Consider the following 24,132-nt stretch of genomic DNA (forward strand, 5'->3'; position numbering starts at 1 on the left):
TTTGGTTCGCTTTTAAATCGTCCTACAGCGTTTTTTCCTACTTTACCACGGTAAAAATGCGAATATAATCAAATTGCACATCAAATTCTATTTAACACAGTTTGTGTTTGTTATTAGGGTAAGGCGTGTCAAGTTTATTTGTATAGCGCATTTCACTCACGCTCGGGATTTATTTAGTTTAGCTTTCTCTGCCAGCACAAAATCAAACATAGCCGAAATGTCTTGATACTGCGAAAGATAAAATTCACTCTTCAGACCTTTTACAACAAGTGTTCAGTTGCTTGGGACATCAGGAGAAAACATGAAGATATTAGAAAAGAGAACGACTGTCGGAAGAGAGGGTAGGCTATATGACGAATCTTTGTCGGAAATATAAACTAATATAACTTTCTTATATTATTTAGGTTACCAATTTACTGATATTTATTTTAATGTTTTACAGGCTGTAGTGTGGTGTGTCACTGACGGAAGTGCTAAAATAAACACGCGGACAGCCCTAGATAGCAGTAATTGCCGTGCATGTAAAGCATTAGCATATGAGCACCTGGAACAGCATGTAAAATCACTGCTAATTAAGATGTCAGTGGGTAAAACTGCACAGAAAAAGCACTTAAGCAAGCAGGAAATTAGTATGTACAAATGGACAAATAATGCTGAGGGAGATAAACAAGCCGCTGTCAGATACATTTGCATAAAAGCCTTCTGGGTGAAGACATTTGAAAAAAAAACATGCATTCATATTCATAGGCTTACAATAAGAGGTGTGATGTCAACGTCTGTATTCCTCATGAGGAGTTCTCGTATCTGCTCACACTGAAGACCCTCCTGTGTCACGTACTTGGACAGTGTCTCCTGGGGCTTGCCGTACTTGCAGGGCATGATGGAGGTGAGGTCAGGACCGCTGGCGTACAGGTAAAACGCCTCCGCAGTGTCAATTCTGGAGCCTAAGACAAGCAATAACCAGTTTACTACTTCTTTGCTGAACTCCCAGCATGCATTTTTAATGTAGGTAGAAATATATAGAGGTAGACAAATATCACTGCATATTTGTGCATATACATTAAATTATTAAATATTCTTTTGTGTTATTTCATGAAAACATGCCTGGATTAATTTAATTGTCCAAGTCGTTTTAGAGCAAATACATAAGTTTAAAAAAAAAGCTAACACTTTACATTAAGGTTTAAATTGTTAACTGATGTTAACAAAAATTAGTTAACATGAACTAACAACAACAATAATAGTTTTTATAGATTTTAACATCACTTAATGTTAATTTCAACATTTACTAATACATTTTTTAACTTAAAAGTTGTATCTGTTAACATTAGTTAATGCACTGTGAACTAAAGTATACAAACGACGAACAATTTTATTTCTATTATTGGTAACACTTTACAATATTGATTGATTCCTTTATTGTCATTGTACAATCATACAATGAAACAATAAGGTCTATTAGTTAACATTAATTAATGCATTAACTAATAATACATTTTTTACAGTATTTATCAATCTTTGTTCAAATAGAAATACAGCTGTTCATTGTTAGTTCATGTTAGCTCAGGTCTTTTAAATAATATGAACAGATACAACTTTAGATTTTAGATAATGTTGAGATTAGAATTACTAAGATAAGAAGTATTTTTCTATTGTTAACCTATGGAGTAAAGTAAAGCTAACTAATGAACCCTTATTGTAAAGTGTTAGCCAATTATCTAACATAAAATGTAAAGCATAAAAAAAAAAACATATTGCTAACTGTTACTCATGTTAGTTAATAAATTATCTAATGTTAACAAATGTGACATTATTGTAAACTGTTACCACCCCCCGCCCATGAAAAAAAAAAATCATGTGAAGCCTAAACTATAAGATACAAGAAAGAAAAATAAGAGAAAGTGTGGTAGATGTGTTTGAAACGGTGACCTAAAGTCAAATAAACAGTAAAAACATTCAGAGGACCATCTTACTGCATTAGAGCTTTTTAAAGGTTGGGAACGGCTGGACTTGAGCCATTCATGACCTATTAGTAGCAACAGAATTGCTATTCTGTTAAAAAAGGCTTGTTGTGTGTAGAGAATGTGGAGAATTTGTGGCTCACGCATGGAAACTACCAGAAGCAGGAAGATCCCGCGTTACCAACAACATCACAAACTTTCAAAGTGCAAACAAACACTAATTTTACTACATTTAAAATTTTTACATTTACTAATACATTATTAAAATCAAAGGTTGTATTTGTTAACATTAGTTAATGCACTGTGAACAAACAACGAACAGCTTTATTTGTATTAACTAACATTACCAAAGATTAATAAATACTCATTGTTAGTAAATACATGTTAACGAATGAGACATTATTGTAAAGTGTTACCATTTATATTTTATCTCAGCTTTATTTCAGTTAACAAAAATGGTTTTATTTAATCATTTAGTAAATATTCCAAACACTCCACAACAAGCTTAAGAAATTCCAAATAGAATCACTTTTTAAAGAAGGAGGTCTTTTTAGGCACTGGTTTCATACCATTAAAGAGCATCAGCGTGCCCATATCCCAGCATGCACTTGGGCTGGACTGCTCCTCTGAGGGTTGCTGACAGTGTCCAAGCATACAGTAGGTCTTGTTACTGTCTGATGACAAACTGGACTTCCTAGGCAGAGTGAAATCTAGCGAGACGTCACATTTCCTGAACGTGCACAAGAAGGGTTGATTAAAACAGTGTAGCTTTTCTGAATCAATGGCTATATTTACATGCACAACTTTTGTTTCAATTGAACTGAATTCATTCCGACTGATGAATCTGAACGTAGTGTTTCCATGAACGCTAAACATGTGATCGGGTTGATGTGCGCGTTTATATAATCACAAGCTTCAAATCGGAATAGATTTTTGGACATGCACACACTGCACGAATATACAGTTTCCTGCTGTTTGCGCATAATAACTATTCACCTACATAGGTTCTTTATTTGTTTTAAACAGACTTAATATTTATCCATTTCTGGTCATAATTTGGAGACCATGAGCGTAAGAACTGTCGTGCCGCTGCTTATATTTATTTATCACGCAGTAAAAATGTCCAAAACCAGTCGTCTGTGGATGAGAGTCTGAAACAAGCACTGGTGGGCCGTTGTCCTGCTTCACTTCACAGACGCAGTGAAAAGAGAAGTTTAGAAAGACGGGACACTCATTTATAAGACATGAAGGCTTTTCAGTCCGATTGAGCCGTCAATCCGATTACTAACGGATTATTTGGTTGCATGTAAACGTAGCCATTGAGAACTGAAGTCTGCATCCCTAAATTACAATTGCAGGGTATAAACTGGAATCATGGAGTTAAATTTAATACCTTTTAAGACCTTTTTTAAGACTCTTTCCATACATTTTTAAGACCTCATCGCTACTTCAAGTTTTAACCGGTTACATCGGCGACACTTTAAACTTACATTTACTATGTATTGATTGTAAGATAACACAACTAAACAGTCTTAGTTTGTGATAACTCCTTATCAATGCAACAATTCAGAAGGGTAGCACAAGAGAATTAACTGACAAATTAATACAATTATTTGGACAAATATACATAAGAAAAAGATGATACAAAATTTAATTGGAAAATGGCATTTAAGACTTTTCAAGGGCCTTAATTTTCTCTAAATTGATTTATCATCAACTTTTAATATTTTTAAGACCCCGTGGACACCCTGAATTATCATATTTGGCTGAACTGTCCCTTTAAATAATCAACCAACCAAATGCAATCAGGGACTCACCTAATGCCGCACACCCAGAGTGTCAGCTGACCGTGAACGCTCTTCCGGCCCTCGGGCTGCTGTGTGTATGTGAGAGCCAAGTGCTGCCACCTGCCAGCGGTCAGCAAACCGTCTCCAGACTCCGCCTGGGCGAGCAGACCCGCCTTCATCTCATCGTTGGGATCAATGCAGGTCCTGAACTCACAAATGAACAGCCACTTTTGAAATGTAGCATTGATGACTCTTACGGCCCTGTTTACACCTGGTGTTAAGATGCATTTTGGTTGATTGGATCACAAGTAGGCGACACTAAATACAGCTTGTCCACTTTCAACCACTTCCAGGGGTAGTTGGAAACACATTAGACCGGATTGCTTTCGTAGTGTAAATGCTTGTGATCGAATGTGTTCTAACAGACACAAAAGACGCTTGCTCTCTGAATACTGACTTAATGCGGGAACATTATGGGAAGAGCGCTAGACCGACGGGTTTTAAAGTTTGTCGGCTGGAGACCCAAGTTTGGTTTGAAGATTAAAACATGCCAAGCTCAATGTTCTCTCAATGTTCGTTCGGCTGGTCTTGAGGCTGTCAGAGCAGAAACTAAAGCTGCTGGAAATCAGGACATTTTATCAGTTCATCCATTCCCATCATCCTCTACTGTTTGAGTTCTATTAGGTTTCCTACAAAAAAGTGGCGTTTTATATCAGAATGGAGAACCTGAATGTGAGTTTGAAGTGGACTGTGTAAGATTGACCGCCCTTTTACACCCACTTTTGAGGAGGCTTTTCGAAGGGAAAAAACACCTTCGTCATGTCACTCACCTGAAGATAAAGGCTCCGGTGGAGATGTTCACCCACACCTGAAGCATCAGTGCCTTCGAGCCCATGGAGAAGACATGGAGGAGGCATCGGTCTGTCTGCTGGTCCGTGACATGTGCGGGACCAGGCAGGGACTCCACCAGAGACGCCTCCTCTTCTGCAACACACAGGCGGATAAACCAATCAAACGGCTTCTTGGAGTGGGGTTGGTATTCATGCATCAGTGTTGCTATTGTTAACTAAAACTAAAATTATTACAAAATATTTTCGGTAACTGAATTAAAGCTGAAATTAAATAAAACAAATACTTTAAAAACTTAAAAAACTAATAAAAAGGACTAAAGAACATAACATTACGCAAACTATAATCATTAAAAAATGTTTTCGGTAATTGAATTCAAACTGAAATAAAAAAACAGTAAAAAAATGTTTTGCTTTGGCAACTAAATTAAATAAATAAAATTAAGTTGAAGCATTACAATGACTAAAACTAAAAAATAATTTAAACTGAAATAAAATCAAACAAACATATATGAAAAATAATAAATGTTGCTTTTGCAACTAACTGAAATAAAAGAAAAATTAAACAAAAATGTAAATGTTCAGAAAAAAATTATAAAATTGACAAAAGCACATGACAAAAACAACATTACTGAAATAAACTAAAATTAAAATGAAAACTAAAAATATAAAAATAAAAGTTAATTAAAAATATTAATAAACACACACTTTAGTATATAGATAATACTTATCTGTGTTATAAGTTTATACAAAGCTAAAAAACAAAAAAGATTCTAGAATGATCTTCTTACCCTTCTTAGGAAGGCCGTCGTCCTCGTTCCCCGCTCGCACCCACAGCGAGGCGCTGAAGCCACTGGACATGTGAGGCCAGCAGTTCTGGCCCACCAAGGGCAGGTGGAAGGGTGCCGTGTGCCAGGGAGAAGAGCGCAGGTGACCAGGCCTGCTCGGGTCTCCTTCAGCACGGCCCAGGGGTAACTTACCCCTCAGAAGAGCGTTTACTCCACCCTTACCCACAACCGCCCCATGAGGCCTCATCCCAGGGGAAGAGCTCGAGCCAGGGACCCCTGCGCCAGGGATCATGGGAAAGGACATGAAGTAGATCGGCTCTGTGTCCGAGTTGGCCTCCACAATCTGGAGCATTCCTCTCAACAAGATCTCCTACACATGAGGAATACAAATAATGAGAAATAATGAGGGTGTTCGCACAATTTAAAGTTTCATTGCAAACAATTTAAATATAAGGTTTCATTCAAAACAAATCAAGCACCAACTAAATGGGGTCATATCATGAAAAACTGTTGTTTACACCTTACAATAAGGTTTACTAGTTAACATTAGTCAGTTAGCATGAATTAAGAATAAAAAGTACTTATACAGCATTTATTAATCTTTGTTAATTTCAACATTTACTAATACTTTATTAAAATCTTGTTAACATTAGTTAATGCACTGTGAACTAACATGAACAAACAATGAACAGCTGTATTTTTATTAACTAACGTTAACAAAGATTAACAAATACAGTAACAAATGGATTACTCATGGTGAGTTCATGTTAGTTAATACATAAACTAATGTTAACTAATGAACCTTATTGTAAAGTGTTACCCCGATTTCTTCCTATGCAAACATTTAGCATTCAAAAGTTTGGGATCAGTAAGAATTTTAATACTTTTATTCAGCAAGAACATTTATTCTGAATTAAATTGATAATAAGCGACAGTGGCATTTACAGTGAAAAAAAATCAATTTCAAATAAATGCTTTTTTGTTTTTTTGTTTTTTACTTTCTATATTCATCAAAAAAACCTGAAAAATAAAATGTATCACGATTTCCACAAGAATATAAAGCAGCACCACTGTTTTCACCATTGATAATAATCAGAAATGTTTCTTGAGCATCAAATCATCATATTAGAATGATCATGTGACACTGAAGACTGGAGTAATGATGCTGAAAATTCAGCTTTGATCACAGGAATAAATTACACTTTACTATATATTCACATAGAAAACAGCTGTTTTAAATTGTAATAATATTTCACTGTTTTTACTGTATTTTTGATCAAATAAATGCAGCTTTGGTGAGCAGAAGACACTTTTCACAAACATTTAGAAAAATGTTAACGACCCCAAACTTTTAAACGATAGTGTTCTGTAACTTTCAGAGCTCAAAACCTCTTCCCACATTCATGGGAACTAAGCTGTTAAATGACCTCACACATCCTACCGAAAGTAGGGAGAAATTTCAGTGTAATCTAAACAACTCCTCATAAATTCACAAATCAATGCATGCTGACATAATCCATAATGCAATCCATTGACAGGATTCGTGAAATGAACACACTGATGGTGCCGGTCTCTGTCGTCTGGTACAATGAGAGTGAACTAACAGTCTTAAGTGCCTGACTCCCTGTGGACCTTCATTAACACGGTGGTGGGAAAAGCACATTTCACAGCGATACTTCATGGAGGGCATACAGTAGCGGCCAAGAAAAGAGACTAGATATAGCAGTTGAGCTGTAATAATCAAAGAAAACACAAAATATAGTGTGTTAAATGTTGAATTTACAAGGGATGCAGACTAGTTTTCCAACAATCGACTAGGTGATTAATGGAATCACTTTTCTAGAGCTTTAAATCTAGATTTATAAAACATTTTTGACTAATTTTAGCAAAGTTTAGAAATGCAACTTCTCAGGTAGTTTTTTTTTTTAGCACGCTGACATCTTTAACCTACCGTATATGTGGAAACCACATAAAATAGTAAATTAGGGTGTTAAAGATGTGAGGCAATAGGAAAAGAGGTGCTCAGATGTAAAGGACTGGCAATCACAAATGAAGTTACATAACAATAAAGTGTGAACAAAGAGCAAGATAATTATCCTAGGATGGCTGATTCATATCAGCATTGACAAACCAAAGGTTGGCATTACTAAAAGCGTGTTGTGCATCAGCTTGTCCACTTTCTGACACTGTGTTAAAAATAAACCTGTTTACAGGACGCTTGATCACATTGTATATTTGCATTGCGTAGTTTCAAAGTTTTTCCTTTTCAGTGGAAAAGGGAACTGAAAGGGTTTCGAAAAAGAGTTGTGTATAAATTCATTGTGGCCTCATTTAAAGGTGCATTGTGTAATATTTAGGAGGATCAGTTGACAGAAATGCAATATCATATACATATCTATGTTTTCAGTGGTGTATAAAGGCCTTACTTAATGAACCGTTATGTTTTTATTAGCTTAGAATGAAAAAGTCAGCGAATAAAACACTGACACAATGATGAACGAGTAACAATAATATTCGCAATAACATATCGTTTTACTGAATAATTAAGTACACATAATTTCTTAATTTATCTTTGTTAAGAAACCTCATTGTTGAACTGGCTACTCTCTGCTGTCTCAGACGACGACATCACTTCCTGTCGGCCACCGTAACTTCTGTTGGGTGCAATTCGCAACCTCACCACTAGATGCAGCTAAAAATTACACACTGCACCTTTAAATGCTTAAGGTTGCACTTACAGTGGGCGGAGTCTTCTCCAGGAAGAGGCGGGTCAACAGGGCGAGTTCCTCCGCTGTGATACTGTCACTCAACATGGACACGAGCAGCTCCATCAGGATTGTCTGGCACTCTGAAGGGTACAACAGGCCGTAGAGCAATTATAATAATGTTTAAGATTAACATGATTAATATCAAACATGAATCTAATGAAAAACTATTAAGAACATGCCTGTATAGAGGGGATATTTGTTGTTAAACCATCAAAATATGAGCAAAATATTGCTCATAAATATTTTATTTTACACTAAAAAAAAAAATGCATAGAAAAACAAAAAGCTCACAGGATAAATAATTGACAACAACATAATCAGTTATTAATATTTCATTGGTTCACTTTATTATTACAAATAAAACAATTGACTCCAAGCATAACTACGCAATATGATTACAAAATGTTTAACATTTTTTCTTAACTTTTAGCCACTACTGTATTTCACTCATATTATATATATTTATTTATTTTTTTATTGTTTTTTAAAATAAATTATTTATATATCCTTTAGTATTTGTTGTGCTGCTTTTCATTTATGGTGATTATGATGAATTTTTATGATGAATAATAATAATATAATATAATTTAATATTATTAATATTATAATTATCATCAATGAACATCATCATTGATAAAATGTATTTTAGTACACAACTGCGCAAGGTGATTACAAAATGTTTTCCCTTTTTAACTTTTTTATTGCTTTTTTATAAACTATTTATATATAACTTGTTATATATATTTATATAACTTATTTATATACAACTGTTGTGCTGCTTTTCATTAATGGTGATTATGGTGAATTTTTCATTAATGAACATCATCATTGATAAGATGTATTTTAGTAATGACAAACCCATTACGAGAATAATGAGAATTATGATTAAACTCAAAAACATTAAATTAAAAATAAACTCAAAAATGGGAATAGGGAGAAATATGCATGGTTGAAGTTTGAAAGAAATATACACCTTTATAGGAGGCATCTGATTGGCTGAGAATGTTCTGAAATCCACTGAGAATGGCTTTCACGCCACCCTGACAAGAGAGAAAAAAAAACTAGATGGATCACATTTCGTCATAAATACAGTAAAGATTATTTAATCCAGCTGGTCAGAATATTCAAACATATCAATATTGCGAGCATCATTATTGACAATGGGATAAAGTAAAAAATAAATTAATAAATCCTGTAAAGATTTCTCCAACATAGGTCTAAATCCTAAAGAACTGTCAAAAATGCAGCTGCAAATCTTGTTTTTTACCAAAAAAAAAAAATCTCCAATTACTAAAGGGTTTGCAAAAGGTCATTTTGTTCCTGCTACGTAGGTTCACAGGTGTTGTCTTCAGTTTCAAGTATACTCTTTCAACCAGTTACCTAGAACAAAACTTTCTACCAACCAAAGGTAAGTTACTTAGACAAAAGCAGGTCTTCTGGAATAAGATATGTCACTGTGTAACATCAATATCTCGCATACATAAATAAATCAGTTTGGCATCGGATATAAGTCTGACCTGCTGGTAGAGCAGCGCTGCATTGCTGATGTGGCCTTTCACGGCTCCTAACAGGCTCTGCAACACGTGGCCCAAAACCTCCAGGTCTGGCGAGCCACTGGCTAACAGTTGCAGCTCCATTAAGCAGATCTCCGGGAAAAGCAAACGGCCGCGTACGGAGCCCTGAGGCACTCCTGCCATTCCCAAAGCGCATTCCCCCAACACGACTCCAGCCTCCACCTTTATCCCTGTCACAGCAAGCAAAGACAGAACACTGATTACAAACAACGCAGTAATAATAAAAGAGTAAGTGGTGGTGCAAGAGTACAAACAGAAGGGCTGAAGAACGAGGACTGTGTGTACCAGAGGCGCTCAGAGCTCTAGCCCAGTAAAGATGAATTAAGCTGATGGAGGGACGCCACGCACCGGAGAACCCGCATGATTTAGCTGTGAGCTACCCTGCAGCTCCTACGCAAGCTCTGGGTGCTTTTTATTAATGAAGTTCTGCCTCGAACACACACACACATACAGAGAGCGAGAGCACTCCCTTACAGACATTCTCACACACATACATAGACAGATAAACGGACAGATATATAGACAGACAGAAAGAAAGAACAATAGATAGAAAAATGATAGAATGATTGATAGAATAAAGACAGAAAGATTGATAGACTGATCGACATAGAGACTGAGAGATAAGATAGAACGCAAGAATGATAGAGAGAGAGAGAGAGAGAGAGAGAGAGAGAGAGAGAGAGAGAGAGAGAGAGAGAGAGAGAAACGACAGCAGTGGATAGATGAATGGACAGATAGATAGATAGATAGATAGATAGATAGATAGATAGATAGATAGATAGATAGATAGATAGATAGATAGATAGATAGATAGATAGATAGATAGATAGATAGATAGCAGTGGAGATAGATAGACAGATAGACAGATAGATAGATAGATAGATAGATAGATAGATAGATAGATAGATAGATAGATAGATAGATAGATAGATAGATAAAACGGCGGTGATAGATAGATAGATAGATAGATAGATAGAACGGCGGTGGATAGATAGATAGATAGACATAGATAGACAGATAAAACAATGGTGGATAGATAGATAGATAGATAGATAGATAGATAGATAGATAGATAGATAGATAGATAGATAGATAGATAGATAGATAGATAGATAGATAGATAAAACAACAACGGTGGATAGATAGATAGATGGATAGATGGATATACAGTGAGGAAAATAAGTATTTGAACACCCTGCTATTTTGCAAGTTCTCCCACTTGCAAATCATAGAAGGGTCTGAAATTGTCATCGTAGGTGCATGTCCACTGTGAGAGACATAATCTAAAAAAAAAAAATCCAGAAATCACAATATATGATTTTTTAACTATTTATTTGTATGATACAGCTGCAAATAAGTATTTGAACACCTGTCTATCAGCTAGAATTCTGACCCTCAAAGACCTGTTAGTCTGCCTTTAAAATGTCCACCTCCACTCCATTTATTATCCTAAATTAGATGCACCTGTTTGAGGTCGTTAGCTGCATAAAGACACCTGTCCACCCCATACAATCAGTAAGAATCCAACTGCTAACATGGCCAAGACCAAAGAGCTGTCCAAAGACACTAGAGACAAAATTGTACACCTCCACAAGGCTGGAAAGGGCTACGGGGAAATTGCCAAGCAGCTTGGTGAAAAAAGGTCCACTGTTGGAGCAATCATTAGAAAATGGAAGAAGCTAAACATGACTGTCAATCTCCCTCGGACTGGGGCTCCATGCAAGATCTCACCTCGTGGGGTCTCAATGATCCTAAGAAAGGTGAGAAATCAGCCCAGAACTACACGGGAGGAGCTGGTCAATGACCTGAAAAGAGCTGGGACCACCGTTTCCAAGGTTACTGTTGGTAATACACTAAGACGTCATGGTTTGAAATCATGCATGGCACGGAAGGTTCCCCTGCTTAAACCATCACACGTCAAGGCCCGTCTTAAGTTTGCCAATGACCATTTGGATGATCCAGAGGAGTCATGGGAGAAAGTCATGTGGTCAGATGAGACCAAAATAGAACTTTTTGGTCATAATTCCACTAAACGTGTTTGGAGGAAGAAGAATGATGAGTACCATCCCAAGAACACCATCCCTACTGTGAAGCATGGGGGTGGTAGCATCATGCTTTGGGGGTGTTTTTCTGCACATGGGACAGGGCGACTGCACTGTATTAAGGAGAGGATGACCGGGGCCATGTTTTGCGAGATTTTGGGGAACAACCTCCTTCCCTCAGTTAGAGCATTGAAGATGGGTCGAGGCTGGGTCTTCCAACATGACAATGACCCGAAGCACACAGCCAGGATAACCAAGGAGTGGCTCTGTAAGAAGCATATCAAGGTTCTGGCGTGGCCTAGCCAGTCTCCAGACCTAAACCCAATAGAGAATCTTTGGAGGGAGCTCAAACTCCGTGTTTCTCAGCGACAGCCCAGAAACCTGACTGATCTAGAGAAGATCTGTGTGGAGGAGTGGGCCAAAATCCCTCCTGCAGTGTGTGCAAACCTGGTGAAAAACTACAGCAAACGTTTGACCTCTGTAATTGCAAACAAAGGCTACTGTACCAAATATTAACATTGATTTTCTCAGGTGTTCAAATACTTATTTGCAGCTGTATCATACAAATAAATAGTTAAAAAATCATACATTGTGATTTCTGGATTTTTTTTTTTAGATTATGTCTCTCACAGTGGACATGCACCTACGATGACCATTTCAGACCCCTCCATGATTTCTAAGTGGGAGAACTTGCAAAATAGCAGGGTGTTCAAATACTTATTTTCCTCACTGTATATATATATATATATAGATAGATAGATAGATAGATGGTCAGACAGACAGATAGATAGGTAGATAGATGGTCGTCTAAAAGAGGTCTTCCGTAATAGAAAATATTTAAAGGAAGCTGAAACCAAACTCAACAACCAAAACCACATTCAGTTGACTTCCACTTTTTCACAGTCGTCATGATCAGTCTGACAACAAACACACACATTTCAAACTTCGCCTTCAATTCCCTTCTTTATAATCATATCAACTACAGGCCCTGAAGGGAAGGTGAGTGAACTTACAAAGTCATGCATGATCGCTCAAAAGCTGCAGTCACAAGACACAGCTCAACGCGACAGACTTACATCATAGACGGAGGAAACAATGACCCCATTCTCAGTGGAGAGAGCCAACACCACCACATGTGACTGGAGAACCGGATCACACACCACTCGGCCAGGCGGTCACTCAGCCTACCTGATGCTAACCGGCACAAACCGGCTAACGCATTCCAGGTCATCCGCAAACAAATTCCTCCAGCTTTCAGTGACTTTGGACTACTCAGCCTTGCTAACTGCAATGCTAATTATTTTCACGTTCATTTTAGGTCATAATGAAACCACACATGCACGATACTTTTGGCTCTGGATATTACATACATACACTCCTCTCAAGCTCATTTACATTTGACAGTCAAATACGCTTTCAGTCAGCCTTGCTAACTGCAATGCTAATTATTTTTCACATTAATTTTAGGTACATAATGAGCCTTAAAGCCTACAAAACTACAAATACACAATACTTTTGGCTCTGGATAATACGTACATACACTCCTATCAAGCTCATTTACATTTTACACTCAAATGCACTTTCAGTGACTTTGGAGAACTCAGCCTTGCTAACTACAATGCTAATTATTTTCACGTTCATTTTAGGTACGCAATGAGCCTTAAAGCCTAGAAAACTACACATGCACGATACTTTTGGCTCTGGATAATACGTACATACACTCCTCTCAAGCTCATTTACATTTGACAGTCAAATACAAGTGACATCTTGTCAGTTTGACACAGATGAGCAGCACAATGTAAGTATGAAGTTAGCACCTTCCTCTTGACGGGTGGAGTCCTCGGGGTTACTCTCACTGTCTGCGTCATAGCCTTCCTCTTCACCCAAGGGTGCAGCGCTGCTCACCTGAGCTTCATCCACCTCTTCAGAGAGATCTCCTGAGGGAGGAGCCGGCTCACCGCTGACCGGAGGCTTCTGAGCGAGAGATAGATGGATATTATATAATTAAGAAATAACTAAAATAGATTCAACATTATTATAAAATATAAATGGTAACACTTTACAGTACGGTCTCATTTGTTAACATGAAGCAATACATTTGTTACAGTATTTATTAATCTTTGTTAATGTTAGTTAATAAAACTCCAGCTGTTCGTTGATTGTTCACAGTGCATTAACTAATGTTAACAAATACAACTTTTGATTTTTAATAAATGTATTAGTAAATGTTGAAATTAACATTAATTAAGATTAATAAATGCTGTAGAAGTATAGTTCATTCTTAGTTCATGTTTACTAATGAAACCTTATTATTGTAAATTGTTACCAATTTTGTCAATATGATTATTAAAATGTTTACTTTATTATTATTATTATTATTACTGTAACTACTAGATGGAGGGAAGGATAATTATTAGTGCTGTCAAATCGATTAATCGATTCAAAAATAAAAGTTTGTTTATATAATATTTTTTATATTATGTGTTTATTAATATGTAGTGTGTGTGTGCACACAAACATGTATACATATATATATATATATATATATATATATATATATATATATATATATGTAATAATATATATACACATATATTATATAAACAAACTTATTTTAGAAGTGAGCACAATAGAAAATAAGAAATAATAATAATAAAATAGATGAAAAAATGTATTAACTTATAATTAAACTTATGTTAATTCTTAATAGTATATATAATAAAATGGAGGGATGGATAATGATATAAAATAGTATAAATATAAATTAAGGAACAATTAAAATTAAACAGATTAAACATGATTATATAATAAAATATTACAAAAATGAATTCAATATGTAATAATTACTAACATTTTATTAATATGATTATTAAAAAAATACATATTTTCTAATCATTAGGTGGCGCCAAATTTAGGAATCAACTACAGTAGTTAACCAAATATATGTGACATTATCAGGTAATTGTTTTGTGTGGACATTCAAAACCTTTGCCCAGTCTCTTCATTAGCACTTTCATTATGGTTTTTCTGAAGCACTGTGTAAAATACATGACACAAAAACTGAAAACGATTTTTGACTGCTTTTTGTCTTTTTTTTTAATATTGCACAAACTTTGTAGAAGTAGTGAAACACTGTACGCAAATCTGTTCAAAACACTGAATCGCAATAATATCTAGCATGTACATGTCCTCATAATACCTCAAACCACTGCAGTTTGTTTAAAACTTTAACATTTGGTAACTTTAGGCAATTAGGAGGACACTATCTGGTAGGTAAAAAATAAAATAAAAAATAAAAGTACTTTGTGTTCAAGCATCAAAGTCGGTAAGGAAAGGCCACAATCACTCTCGCTTACACAAACACACACACACACACTACCCACTTCTAAATTTTAGTGCTTTCATTTCCCCGCAGAGCAACTTCAAATATCAGAAGTTAAAATACAGCAGTGAAACAGATTAAAGCAAATCCGGCAGCGCAGCAAACTCTTACCTTCTAGAAAACGAGCCCTTTCCAGAATACAGTAATAAAGTAAACAATCCTTATAACATTGCTTCTGGTGTTAGAGAGACAAAGTTAGTGATTTCAGAAAGCTGGTTTAAAAAAACAAACAAAAGAAAATATTATTTTGGTCACAGGACCACATCAGCTGACGGTTTCCACATAAAATATATCCCCCATGCGCCCCACGCTGCTCAATCACACACACACACACACACACACAAACAGGCTCATTATCCGATTATGTCTGGCCTGGGGTCACATTTTATTTCAGAAAGCAGAAAGCTTATTGAACTAACATGAGTGCCAAAACAAATCTTACTTAAGTTCAAATGATAGTTTTATTTGGGAATTACTCGGTGATGACAAGAATTTTCCGAAGAAAATCCCTCAATCTTGCAATTGAGAGGATTTACTGAGAGGCCAATTATATAAATTTTGCAAAAGATTGTAGAAGTCTTTGAAGACTTTATAGACGTTTTTAAAGACGTACTGTACACATAAAAATAACTTAAAGGTGCCACGAATTGAGAAATCTAATTTCCCTTCCTCAAAACTTTCTCGTTAGTCCAGAAATAGCTTTTATTGTAATCAAGCTTTTGGATTTTATCACATTATGGTATAACAGTGAGCGATAAAGAATCACTGGACTAAAAATAACATTACCTTCCAAAGGATCCTGTAACGACTGAGACAAATCAGACACAATTATTTGTTATATTTAACAAATAATCTTTAAAACTCTCTCTGGGATCTATGGTCCCATACCCCCTATGGTCTATCTATGGTCCCTCTTGGTTACCATGACTACGATCAGATAAGTTGGTTTTATTCCAGTTAAAAATGTGGTCACGTGGAAAAAGCAGAGGCCATAGTAGAGACCCACAGCCCTTAAAACAGACATTTTTGATCTATAAATGAACATGCACCCCAGGACACTGTGTGAAGGATTTACTGTCTTGTGTCCTATTATGTCTTTGATACTACAGTATGTATTTTATGATACAACCAACGGTCAATGCAACCCCACCGGTATCGTGTCTCCTATCTAATTAATCCTCATTTAATGACTCACACTTTAGTGTGCATCACCTTCTGTTGATCACCTTCAATGTGTGTTTGTTATAGGGCTGTCAACTTTAGTCGTTTAGTCGACTAATCGGTCGATGCCGTCTTGGTCGACTGACATTCTCATTGGTCGACCAGTCGCATAATTTTTTTTCTTTTTTTTCACCAATAAAGAAATTTTCATTGATTTACTCCTTGATATTTATTCCTTTATAAGCAGTTATATATTACTGTATTCTAAATATAATTAACCTATGTTTTATCCCCAACTTTAAATGCTTTAATTTAGGCTATTTTGTAACAGCGCCACAGTTTAGCGCACCACGTAGAACACTCGTAGGCTGCACTGCTGCTTCGCGCTCAGTAAGGAATATAGGCAGGAATCTCTATGTGTCTGTCTGTCCGTTTGCATTTTGATTATTTCGAGAACCGTTCATCCAATCGACCTCACGAGGGAGTGCAGTGTCGCATTTGGTGCAATATAGACAGTCACGCGAGACGCGACACGTTCAGAATTAATAGTAAACTACAGAACAGCGCGAGCGGGAAGCGGCGCGCCTCACGCGAGCAGGGCTTATTCTCCAAGAACGGACACTGCACTAGTGATATAAAACGCACAGTCTGTTAACTTAAGCAGTACTTTTAAGGTAATCTAATATTTTTCTGATTAACAAATTACTGACACAGTAAAGGGTAGATTTAATTAAAGAAAAACTAAATTTAAATAAAGAAAAACGAAATTTAAATAAAGAAAAAAACTAAATTTAAATACAGAAAAAATTTAATTTAAATAAAGAAAAACGAAATTTAAATAAAGAAAAACGAAATTTAAATAAAGAAAAAAACGAAATTTAAATACAGAAAAAATGAAATTTAAATAAAGAAAAACGAAATTTAAATAAAGAAAAACGAAATTTAAATAGGCCTAAAGAAAAAGCTCTAGCTCTAGTGACTCGAGCCGCGCCTGAGACGCGTGTCTCACGCAGGCAGTGTGCAAACTCCAACCTGTTAACATGGGAGCCGAAATAAAAACAGACACGCCACAGCAGCTGAGACGCTCACGCCACGCAGCCAGTGTGTCGCCGGCCTTATTCAAGTGCGAATGAGAACCGTTTCGCGGGGATCCCAGGTGTCAATAAAAAAAAACAAAAAAAAAACGTTTTTTTCGTTGTTGTTTTATAAATGCTCTATGACAATTGTTTAATAAATGTTCAATCAAAATGCAAAACATCATGTCTTTTTTTTTTTTTTTTTAGTCGACTAATCGTTGCGCAGGACAGGACTTTGGTCGACTAAGCATTTCTTTGGTTGACTACAGCCCTAATGCAAAGTACAATTTTCTATAATTTTTTTTTATCTCTGACATTTAAGGGTGACATATATAGGCCTACAAAAACTCTTTTAGGTCTAAAACAGTTTGGATAGTTGCTAATATGAGAGTTATGAGACATTATTTAAGAGATTTAAGTATTGCATTACATGAGTAGCTCTCGGCCACTTTCATTTTTAAAAAGTAGCTCTCAAATGAAGCTTGGAGACCCCTGATATAGATTGTACAGAATGCCAGCTTGCTTATTTTCCTCAAGATAAGGAATATTAAGTCCACATGTCATGCAAAAAAAGAAACTATATGCAACTTTGTGATGTGTTGAATGCAATGTGATGAAGGCCAGACTCAAACCTGTACAGCACGGGAACACATGTGCCCTTCACCAAGCATACCTCTGACAGGGACAACACAGATTTATTAAACAAGCAACCAAATTACCTTGTCAGGTTTCTCCTCAATGACATCTGGACTGCAGAACATCTCAGCCAGTGCCACACGTAGTAAGGAATCAAACAGAGGAACTGCCAGTTCAGAGTTCACGACTCCAGACCGAGAGAGCTGATCCCTGACCTCACACAGGGTCTCGTCCACAGACTGAAGCTGTGGGAAAGAGCGTGGAAAAATTACACTCATAGAGAATAAGACATTGTCACTCGCTTCAAAATGTCAATAAATAGCTCTGTTCCAAAACATAGTTTGCATAAATAGACAGTCCCTGTATATTAAGGCATTAAAGGGATGGTTCGGAGTAAAATCAACCTAGGGTCCTTTGCACCATGACCTCGAGCCAAACACCATCTCCCCCCCTTTGGGCTTTAGGGTATTAAGTTGTTAGCTTTACAGCATATCACACTTAGCTGATTTCACACCTTGGAAATCAACTGTTGAGTCTCGACTTAATCTTATGTTCGAATGTGTGAACATCCTCTTATTATTCAGCTCACTAGGGTTTGAAACAGAGCTAGTATGCATGTCAACTGTACCTGAAAGGAAAGGTCTGGTTCAAGTCTCTGTAGGGCTGAATTGGCACTGTGAAGGCAAATAGCCAAAAGAGCCTCCAGTAGTCGGATACTCTGGAGCGGCCATTCCTCTTCAAGCCTGTGCGTTGGGTCACTTAACTTGCTTTCGACCTGAGAGGGGCTGAGAGTGTCCTGTTGAGTTTCCGCTGTACCTGCAGTTGTCGGTATATTGTCAAACTGCCCTGTAAGAGCTTGAGTGGGAGAGTCTACATGAGGTGGACTGCTTTTGCCTTTACTCTCCCTCTTTTTCTTAAGTTTGCAGTCTTTGTTTTTAGATGTGAGTTTCTGGATGACCATCGTCATTAGACGTGAACAGACATCTAGTCCTCCCAGCCTGAAGAACTGCCTCTGAAACACTGGACTGGCCATGTACACCCAACGGCAAACTGACCAAACATCCGCAGCCCTCCGTACCTGCTCTTTAGAGGGAAGAGCCACATTGTCAGGGGAAAGGCAAGGTAGGCGCCCACCCAATGGCTCACTAGCTGTACTATCATATCCGGAAGTGTCTTCAGAGTCATTTGCAGAGTCTCTGTCGGACTCCGGCTCCTTGCTCACGCATAGGAAGGCGACGCACAGAAAAAGGTTGATCGTGTTCAAATGTGCCTCGCCCCGGTTATGTCCTACTGTAATTTTTCCACTTTTGCCCTTGGGGTGAGGGCATGCCTCTTTCAAGCCTTCGTAAAACTTAGTGAGGCTCTGGGGAACGTCACCAGCCCCACGTGAACTCAGTTCCTCGAACAGTCCAAGGACGGCTTCCCTCTCCTGAGCTTCGGCTCTTTCTAGCTCATGCACGGCAGATTCTGTGTGATGGTGCCACGCTTTCAAGATAAGCGTCTCGAACACTTTTAGCACCCACGGACGAGTGCAGTCCAAGTAGATCAACTCTGTGACCTGGTTCAGCCCGTTACAACTCAGGAACAGGTCGCGTACCACCCGGCTGAGAACAAAACACCAGAAGTTATAAATTCAGTAAACACATTGGAATCACAGTTTATTTTAAGGTCCCCTGGTAGTCAATCATTTTATCACTTAAAACCCATCTTTGATCACCAAAAATTACATATTTAAATGTTTTTTCCAAGAAAAAAAAAATCTTCATGCCTTAAAATATCTTGAATGTAACTCGACACCCTTGCCTCATTTAATATACGCAGTTCTATGCAAATTAGCAGCTCAGAGATCCACTCATTGACAATCGCACGTTGATCTGATTGGTTACAAGGTAGTTTGTGACGTCAGAAACACCAGCGATTTCAAAGCGTGTTTTTGAGACTGTCTTTGGTTCACGGCAGTTTTAAGGAGAAAATACTCAGCAATGGTGTCGACTTATGAATTTACACATGGTTTGTCTTAAAGCATATTCAAAACACCACAAAGACATATAAACAATATTAAAAACTTGATTTCCCTTACTTTACAGGCTGATTTAAAGAACCTAAACAACAGTGAATAATAATAATAAAAAAGAAACAGAGGAATTACAACCATACCTTGACTTGAGCAGAGCAGGCAGAGTCTGAAGATAAACCAGCAGTACCTCAACCGGAAGGCAATGGCTATGGTAGCTGCAAACCTGGCTACAAGTAGTTGTCACACCAAGTTGCTGGGCATGATGGCTCAGTTCCACACCCCGCTGTAGCACAGGGTTAAATATATGAGTGTAGAGTTGCCACTGCACAACTGCATTGCCTCTCAAAGTCAGCTGGCATACATGACTGGCAATCTGTTGACTCAAATGCCGGTCCTCCCCAAACACAAGCTCCTGATAGGCCTCTAAAGCATCCCACTTCCATAGCATATCTTCAGCTCCTCCACTGGGCAGGATACCTTGGAAACGATAAGATGGAGATGGGGATGTGGATAAGTTCAATTCCTTCTTAGGTCCGTAGCCTTGTAGAGTCTCATCAAGCCCAGGTAACTGGCTGCTATCCAAAGTGCAGATGTTGCAGGAGGCAAGCTTGGCCTTTTCAGAGGGCTGACCACCTCCAAGCTGTTCTAAGACAAGTCTACTAAGGACACTCAAAACGTGGGATTGGTAGCTCCGCAGTCCTGGCGCCTGAAATGCTTGGAGCATGGGTCCGATTACGGATCTTGGATCCATGCAGCAACAGATGCCAACAGCTTGAACTCCTGCAAGCACCTGCAACACGGCAGGACCCGAGGGCGAAAGGCGTTGAAAAAGACGCAAACACTGGTGGGCACAAGCCGCAAGGCAACAACAGCGTTCAGGGTAACGCACTTCTCCGTCATGACCTTCAGAGTCCTCCTCAAAGGGATTAAGTCGTGCTGCTTGCTTGAAAGCAGATACTGGCAGTCCTGAGAGGTCACGGTGATGGTGCAAAAAGTGGGAGTATTCGCAGCGCCGGTGTCGACGGCGTGCACAAACAGACTGGTGTAGCTGCTCCGACTTGGCTCTCTTCACGGCACTGATTATCTTAAGCACATCGGCTATCAGACAACGCAGGTGCTCTGACGCCTCATTGGCGATTTCTGAATCTCGAGCTTCTGCTAAGGCCTCAAGGCGTAGAGCTGTTGCCTCGAAGAGCTCCAAGCCACGGTGTTGCACAAATTCATGAACTAACTCAAGAGATTGACTGAAAAAGAAAGGGTTGGAAGCAGAGGACTGCAAGCAACCCAGTAGAAGTTGTAGGACACCCTCCAAGAGTTCTGGCAGTAGCAAAGCCCGATGGCGAAACCTTGAAAAGGAAAAATCTTCTTGTATCTCTTGCAGCGTCTTCTTTGGCCTTGGAGCGAAAGGGTCAGCTTGCCTTTCTAAACAGGTACGAATCTTTAATGTTGCTCTGAGGAGGTCAGTCAAGCTTCGACGCAGATTATCTGGCAGTGTCTCGTTTTGACCCACATCTACAGACAACAAGTGCAGAATGGTGCGTAAAAGCATTCTTTGAACAAGTGCGATTGGCTCCTCAGTCCAGCCTCCAGCTAGCTCATCGATCCCACCTCCACCACCGGGACAACAGCAGTCACCAAACTCTGTGAGTATCTCTGTGAGCGTGGGAACGACGCTGACTGCCAAGCCTGGGTTATGATTGATGGTCATGTCAAATTTGCAGACCTTTTCCAGAAGGGAGAGCAGAACATGGCAAAGGTCAAAAGGCGAGTTCTCCATTCGGTTGAAGATGGAAAGAGTTGTCGGGTCTGTTAGCATGTTGGGATCCAGTGTGTGAGATCCAAATAGCCTCATGTGAGGTTGGGATGGCTCAATGGTGCTCATGGCTTCGAGAGTGGGATGTTGCAATGCTGGTTGCGATGGGTTGCTGGACTGGTGAAGCTGGCAACTTACACGAATGGCCGAACTGTGGAATCTGCGATGCTTGCTCCCAGTGTTTGTGGTTTTATCGTCCGAGTTGGCTTCAGAATCTGACGTTGAGAGCTGAGATTTGCGTGCATCCTTTACAGAGTATCGCTGAGCAGTTCTGCGTGAACGCCGTGACTTCCAGGAGCCAGATAAGCGCTTCCCAGAGTTCTGCACATCACATCTATCTTGCCCCGCCTTCTGAGGGATGGTCTTTCCCTCTTGGCATAGAAACACCTCAAGTAGTGAAGGCAGGGTGAAATCTAAGATATAAAAAAAAAGCAGAGTAGGAAAGGAAGAGGTTTAAACCAGTTATACAACCAGGTTTCATTAGAGCAAGTCATGATGACCTCCAGAGGTCTGTTTACAACCCAATTACGGGAACTAATAACTCAGCAATGTGGAAAGCAGCTGCTAGAAAAGATTAGCATGCCTGCACTAAATACCTTCGGTCTCAAGCTCAATGAAAAATCTTATCCTTTCCATCATCCTTTAACTGTACTGTTTCATAATTAAAGCCATCTCATGGTTTCACTTGTTGTTCATGCAGGCAGCTACTTAAAAATTCATGGCGTCCTCGCAAGAACACCACCATCATATGCTTTATAAAACATATCATGTAGAAGTATATCAGATTTCCAGCTGAATGCAATGCCAGGATACCATTTAATATTAACACTTAATTATTTAATTCAAAGTTCAAGGTGGGTTACAGTATACCTCTAGTACATTCTCAAAATTAAGATGGTTAAAAGGATGCATTATAGTGACTCTCACCTGGGGCTTTCTCCTCCTGAACGGGAATCTTCCAGACCAGAGGTAGCAGAGACAACAAGAGTGTAAGCAGCTCTTCTCGACAGGTCAACTCCTGAGTAAAAGGTTTGAGAGGTTAATTCTGGATTTTTCACTCTGCAAATCCAATCAAAAACAGTCTCCTAGTGTTGACGGCCACCTAGAAGCGGATTTACTTTTCTCACTTCTGCTTCATAGTACCATGCCTCTCTTAGCAAGCTAGTTTCCAGCACTGTGCAAAAGATGGACAATTACAGACAATAAAAACTGTATCTGAAGGTTTTCCTTTCAATGGCTTCAGGAAAACACAGGTTCGCTGGACATGAGGTCTCTAAATACTGGCTCCGCCCTCAGAAAGAAAGCATTCCTCACGAGGAGAAGAGAAAGCACTCTGACACGTGTGAATTAAAAGCAAATACAAGGGGCGGCCTGCCACAGTGCTGTGTGACCCCAGGTAAACATGCATCTGGCAGCAAACTCATGAGGTAATTAGCAAAGTGGCTGAGGAGCCATTTCGAGCCACTACTATGCAAACACACAGGCGATTGATGTTGTGTTGAGTGATAGCTAATCAGTGCCGAGTTCAGAGAAAAGGCTTGTGTCTTGTGAGTAAGAACCACTCCAGACACGATTCATTAGAACTCTCACTTCAAAGAGAGAGAATGAAGGAGAGGAAAAACATGGGGATCAAATACACCGGCCATTTTCTTCGACATAATGGCAAATATTCTGATTAACAGAAACTAATTTTGACTCATGGATCAGTTTAAAACATTTGAAAAGACAATTTAAATGTCAAGTGCTTAAGCAAAAATACAAGCTTCACATTCCTCTAGAAAACTAGCTCTGTTTGCCCGTATTGTAAATGCATTTTTGCATTTATTGTAACCTGAGTGGAAATTATTTCCTGTGGTAATTAATAAGTAGAATATTTATGTTAAGAAATGTCAGTGTTATTTGGGTATAATTTCAATGCTATTATAGTTTTAGTTATTTTTATATATATATATATATATATATATATATATATATATATATATATATATATATATATATATATATATATATATACACACACACACACAAATATAGACACGTATATATTTTTTATTTTCTGTTTCTGTTTCCATTTCAATTTTAGTTTTAGTAGTTTTGATGAGATTTTGTCATTAGTTTTTTTTTATTATTATGTCTACATAGTCTTTTATCATCTTTATTTCAGTTTTAGTTGTAGTTATTTATGACCATCAAGTTGAACTAAATGAAATGTTGAAATGTTGCATTGGCAACTAGCTGAAATATGTTAAGGTTTTCTTATATTTTATTTCAGTTAAAGT

At 38.0% G+C, this 24,132-nt stretch overlaps 1 protein-coding gene across 1 annotated transcript in view; it reads right to left on the minus strand.

The window, feature by feature from the left end:
- The window catches only part of lyst (lysosomal trafficking regulator), a 120,912-nt gene that overhangs the window by 65,761 nt on the left and 31,019 nt on the right, over positions 1–24,132 (minus strand). Inside the window, exons 5-17 of the mRNA XM_079855637.1 lie at positions 22,781–22,871; positions 20,181–22,266; positions 18,652–19,627; positions 18,107–18,268; positions 13,586–13,742; positions 9,670–9,896; positions 9,126–9,192; positions 8,123–8,232; positions 5,388–5,754; positions 4,579–4,732; positions 3,779–3,952; positions 2,531–2,691; positions 754–944 (exon numbers count right to left, since the gene is read on the minus strand). Coding sequence (XP_079711763.1) covers positions 754–944; positions 2,531–2,691; positions 3,779–3,952; positions 4,579–4,732; positions 5,388–5,754; positions 8,123–8,232; positions 9,126–9,192; positions 9,670–9,896; positions 13,586–13,742; positions 18,107–18,268; positions 18,652–19,627; positions 20,181–22,266; positions 22,781–22,871 — 4,923 coding nt within the window. The remainder of the gene's footprint in view (positions 1–753; positions 945–2,530; positions 2,692–3,778; positions 3,953–4,578; positions 4,733–5,387; positions 5,755–8,122; positions 8,233–9,125; positions 9,193–9,669; positions 9,897–13,585; positions 13,743–18,106; positions 18,269–18,651; positions 19,628–20,180; positions 22,267–22,780; positions 22,872–24,132) is intronic.

The sequence above is a fragment of the Squalius cephalus genome, assembly GCF_949319135.1.
Source record: "Squalius cephalus genome assembly, chromosome: 21".
NCBI lineage: Eukaryota > Metazoa > Chordata > Actinopteri > Cypriniformes > Leuciscidae > Squalius > Squalius cephalus.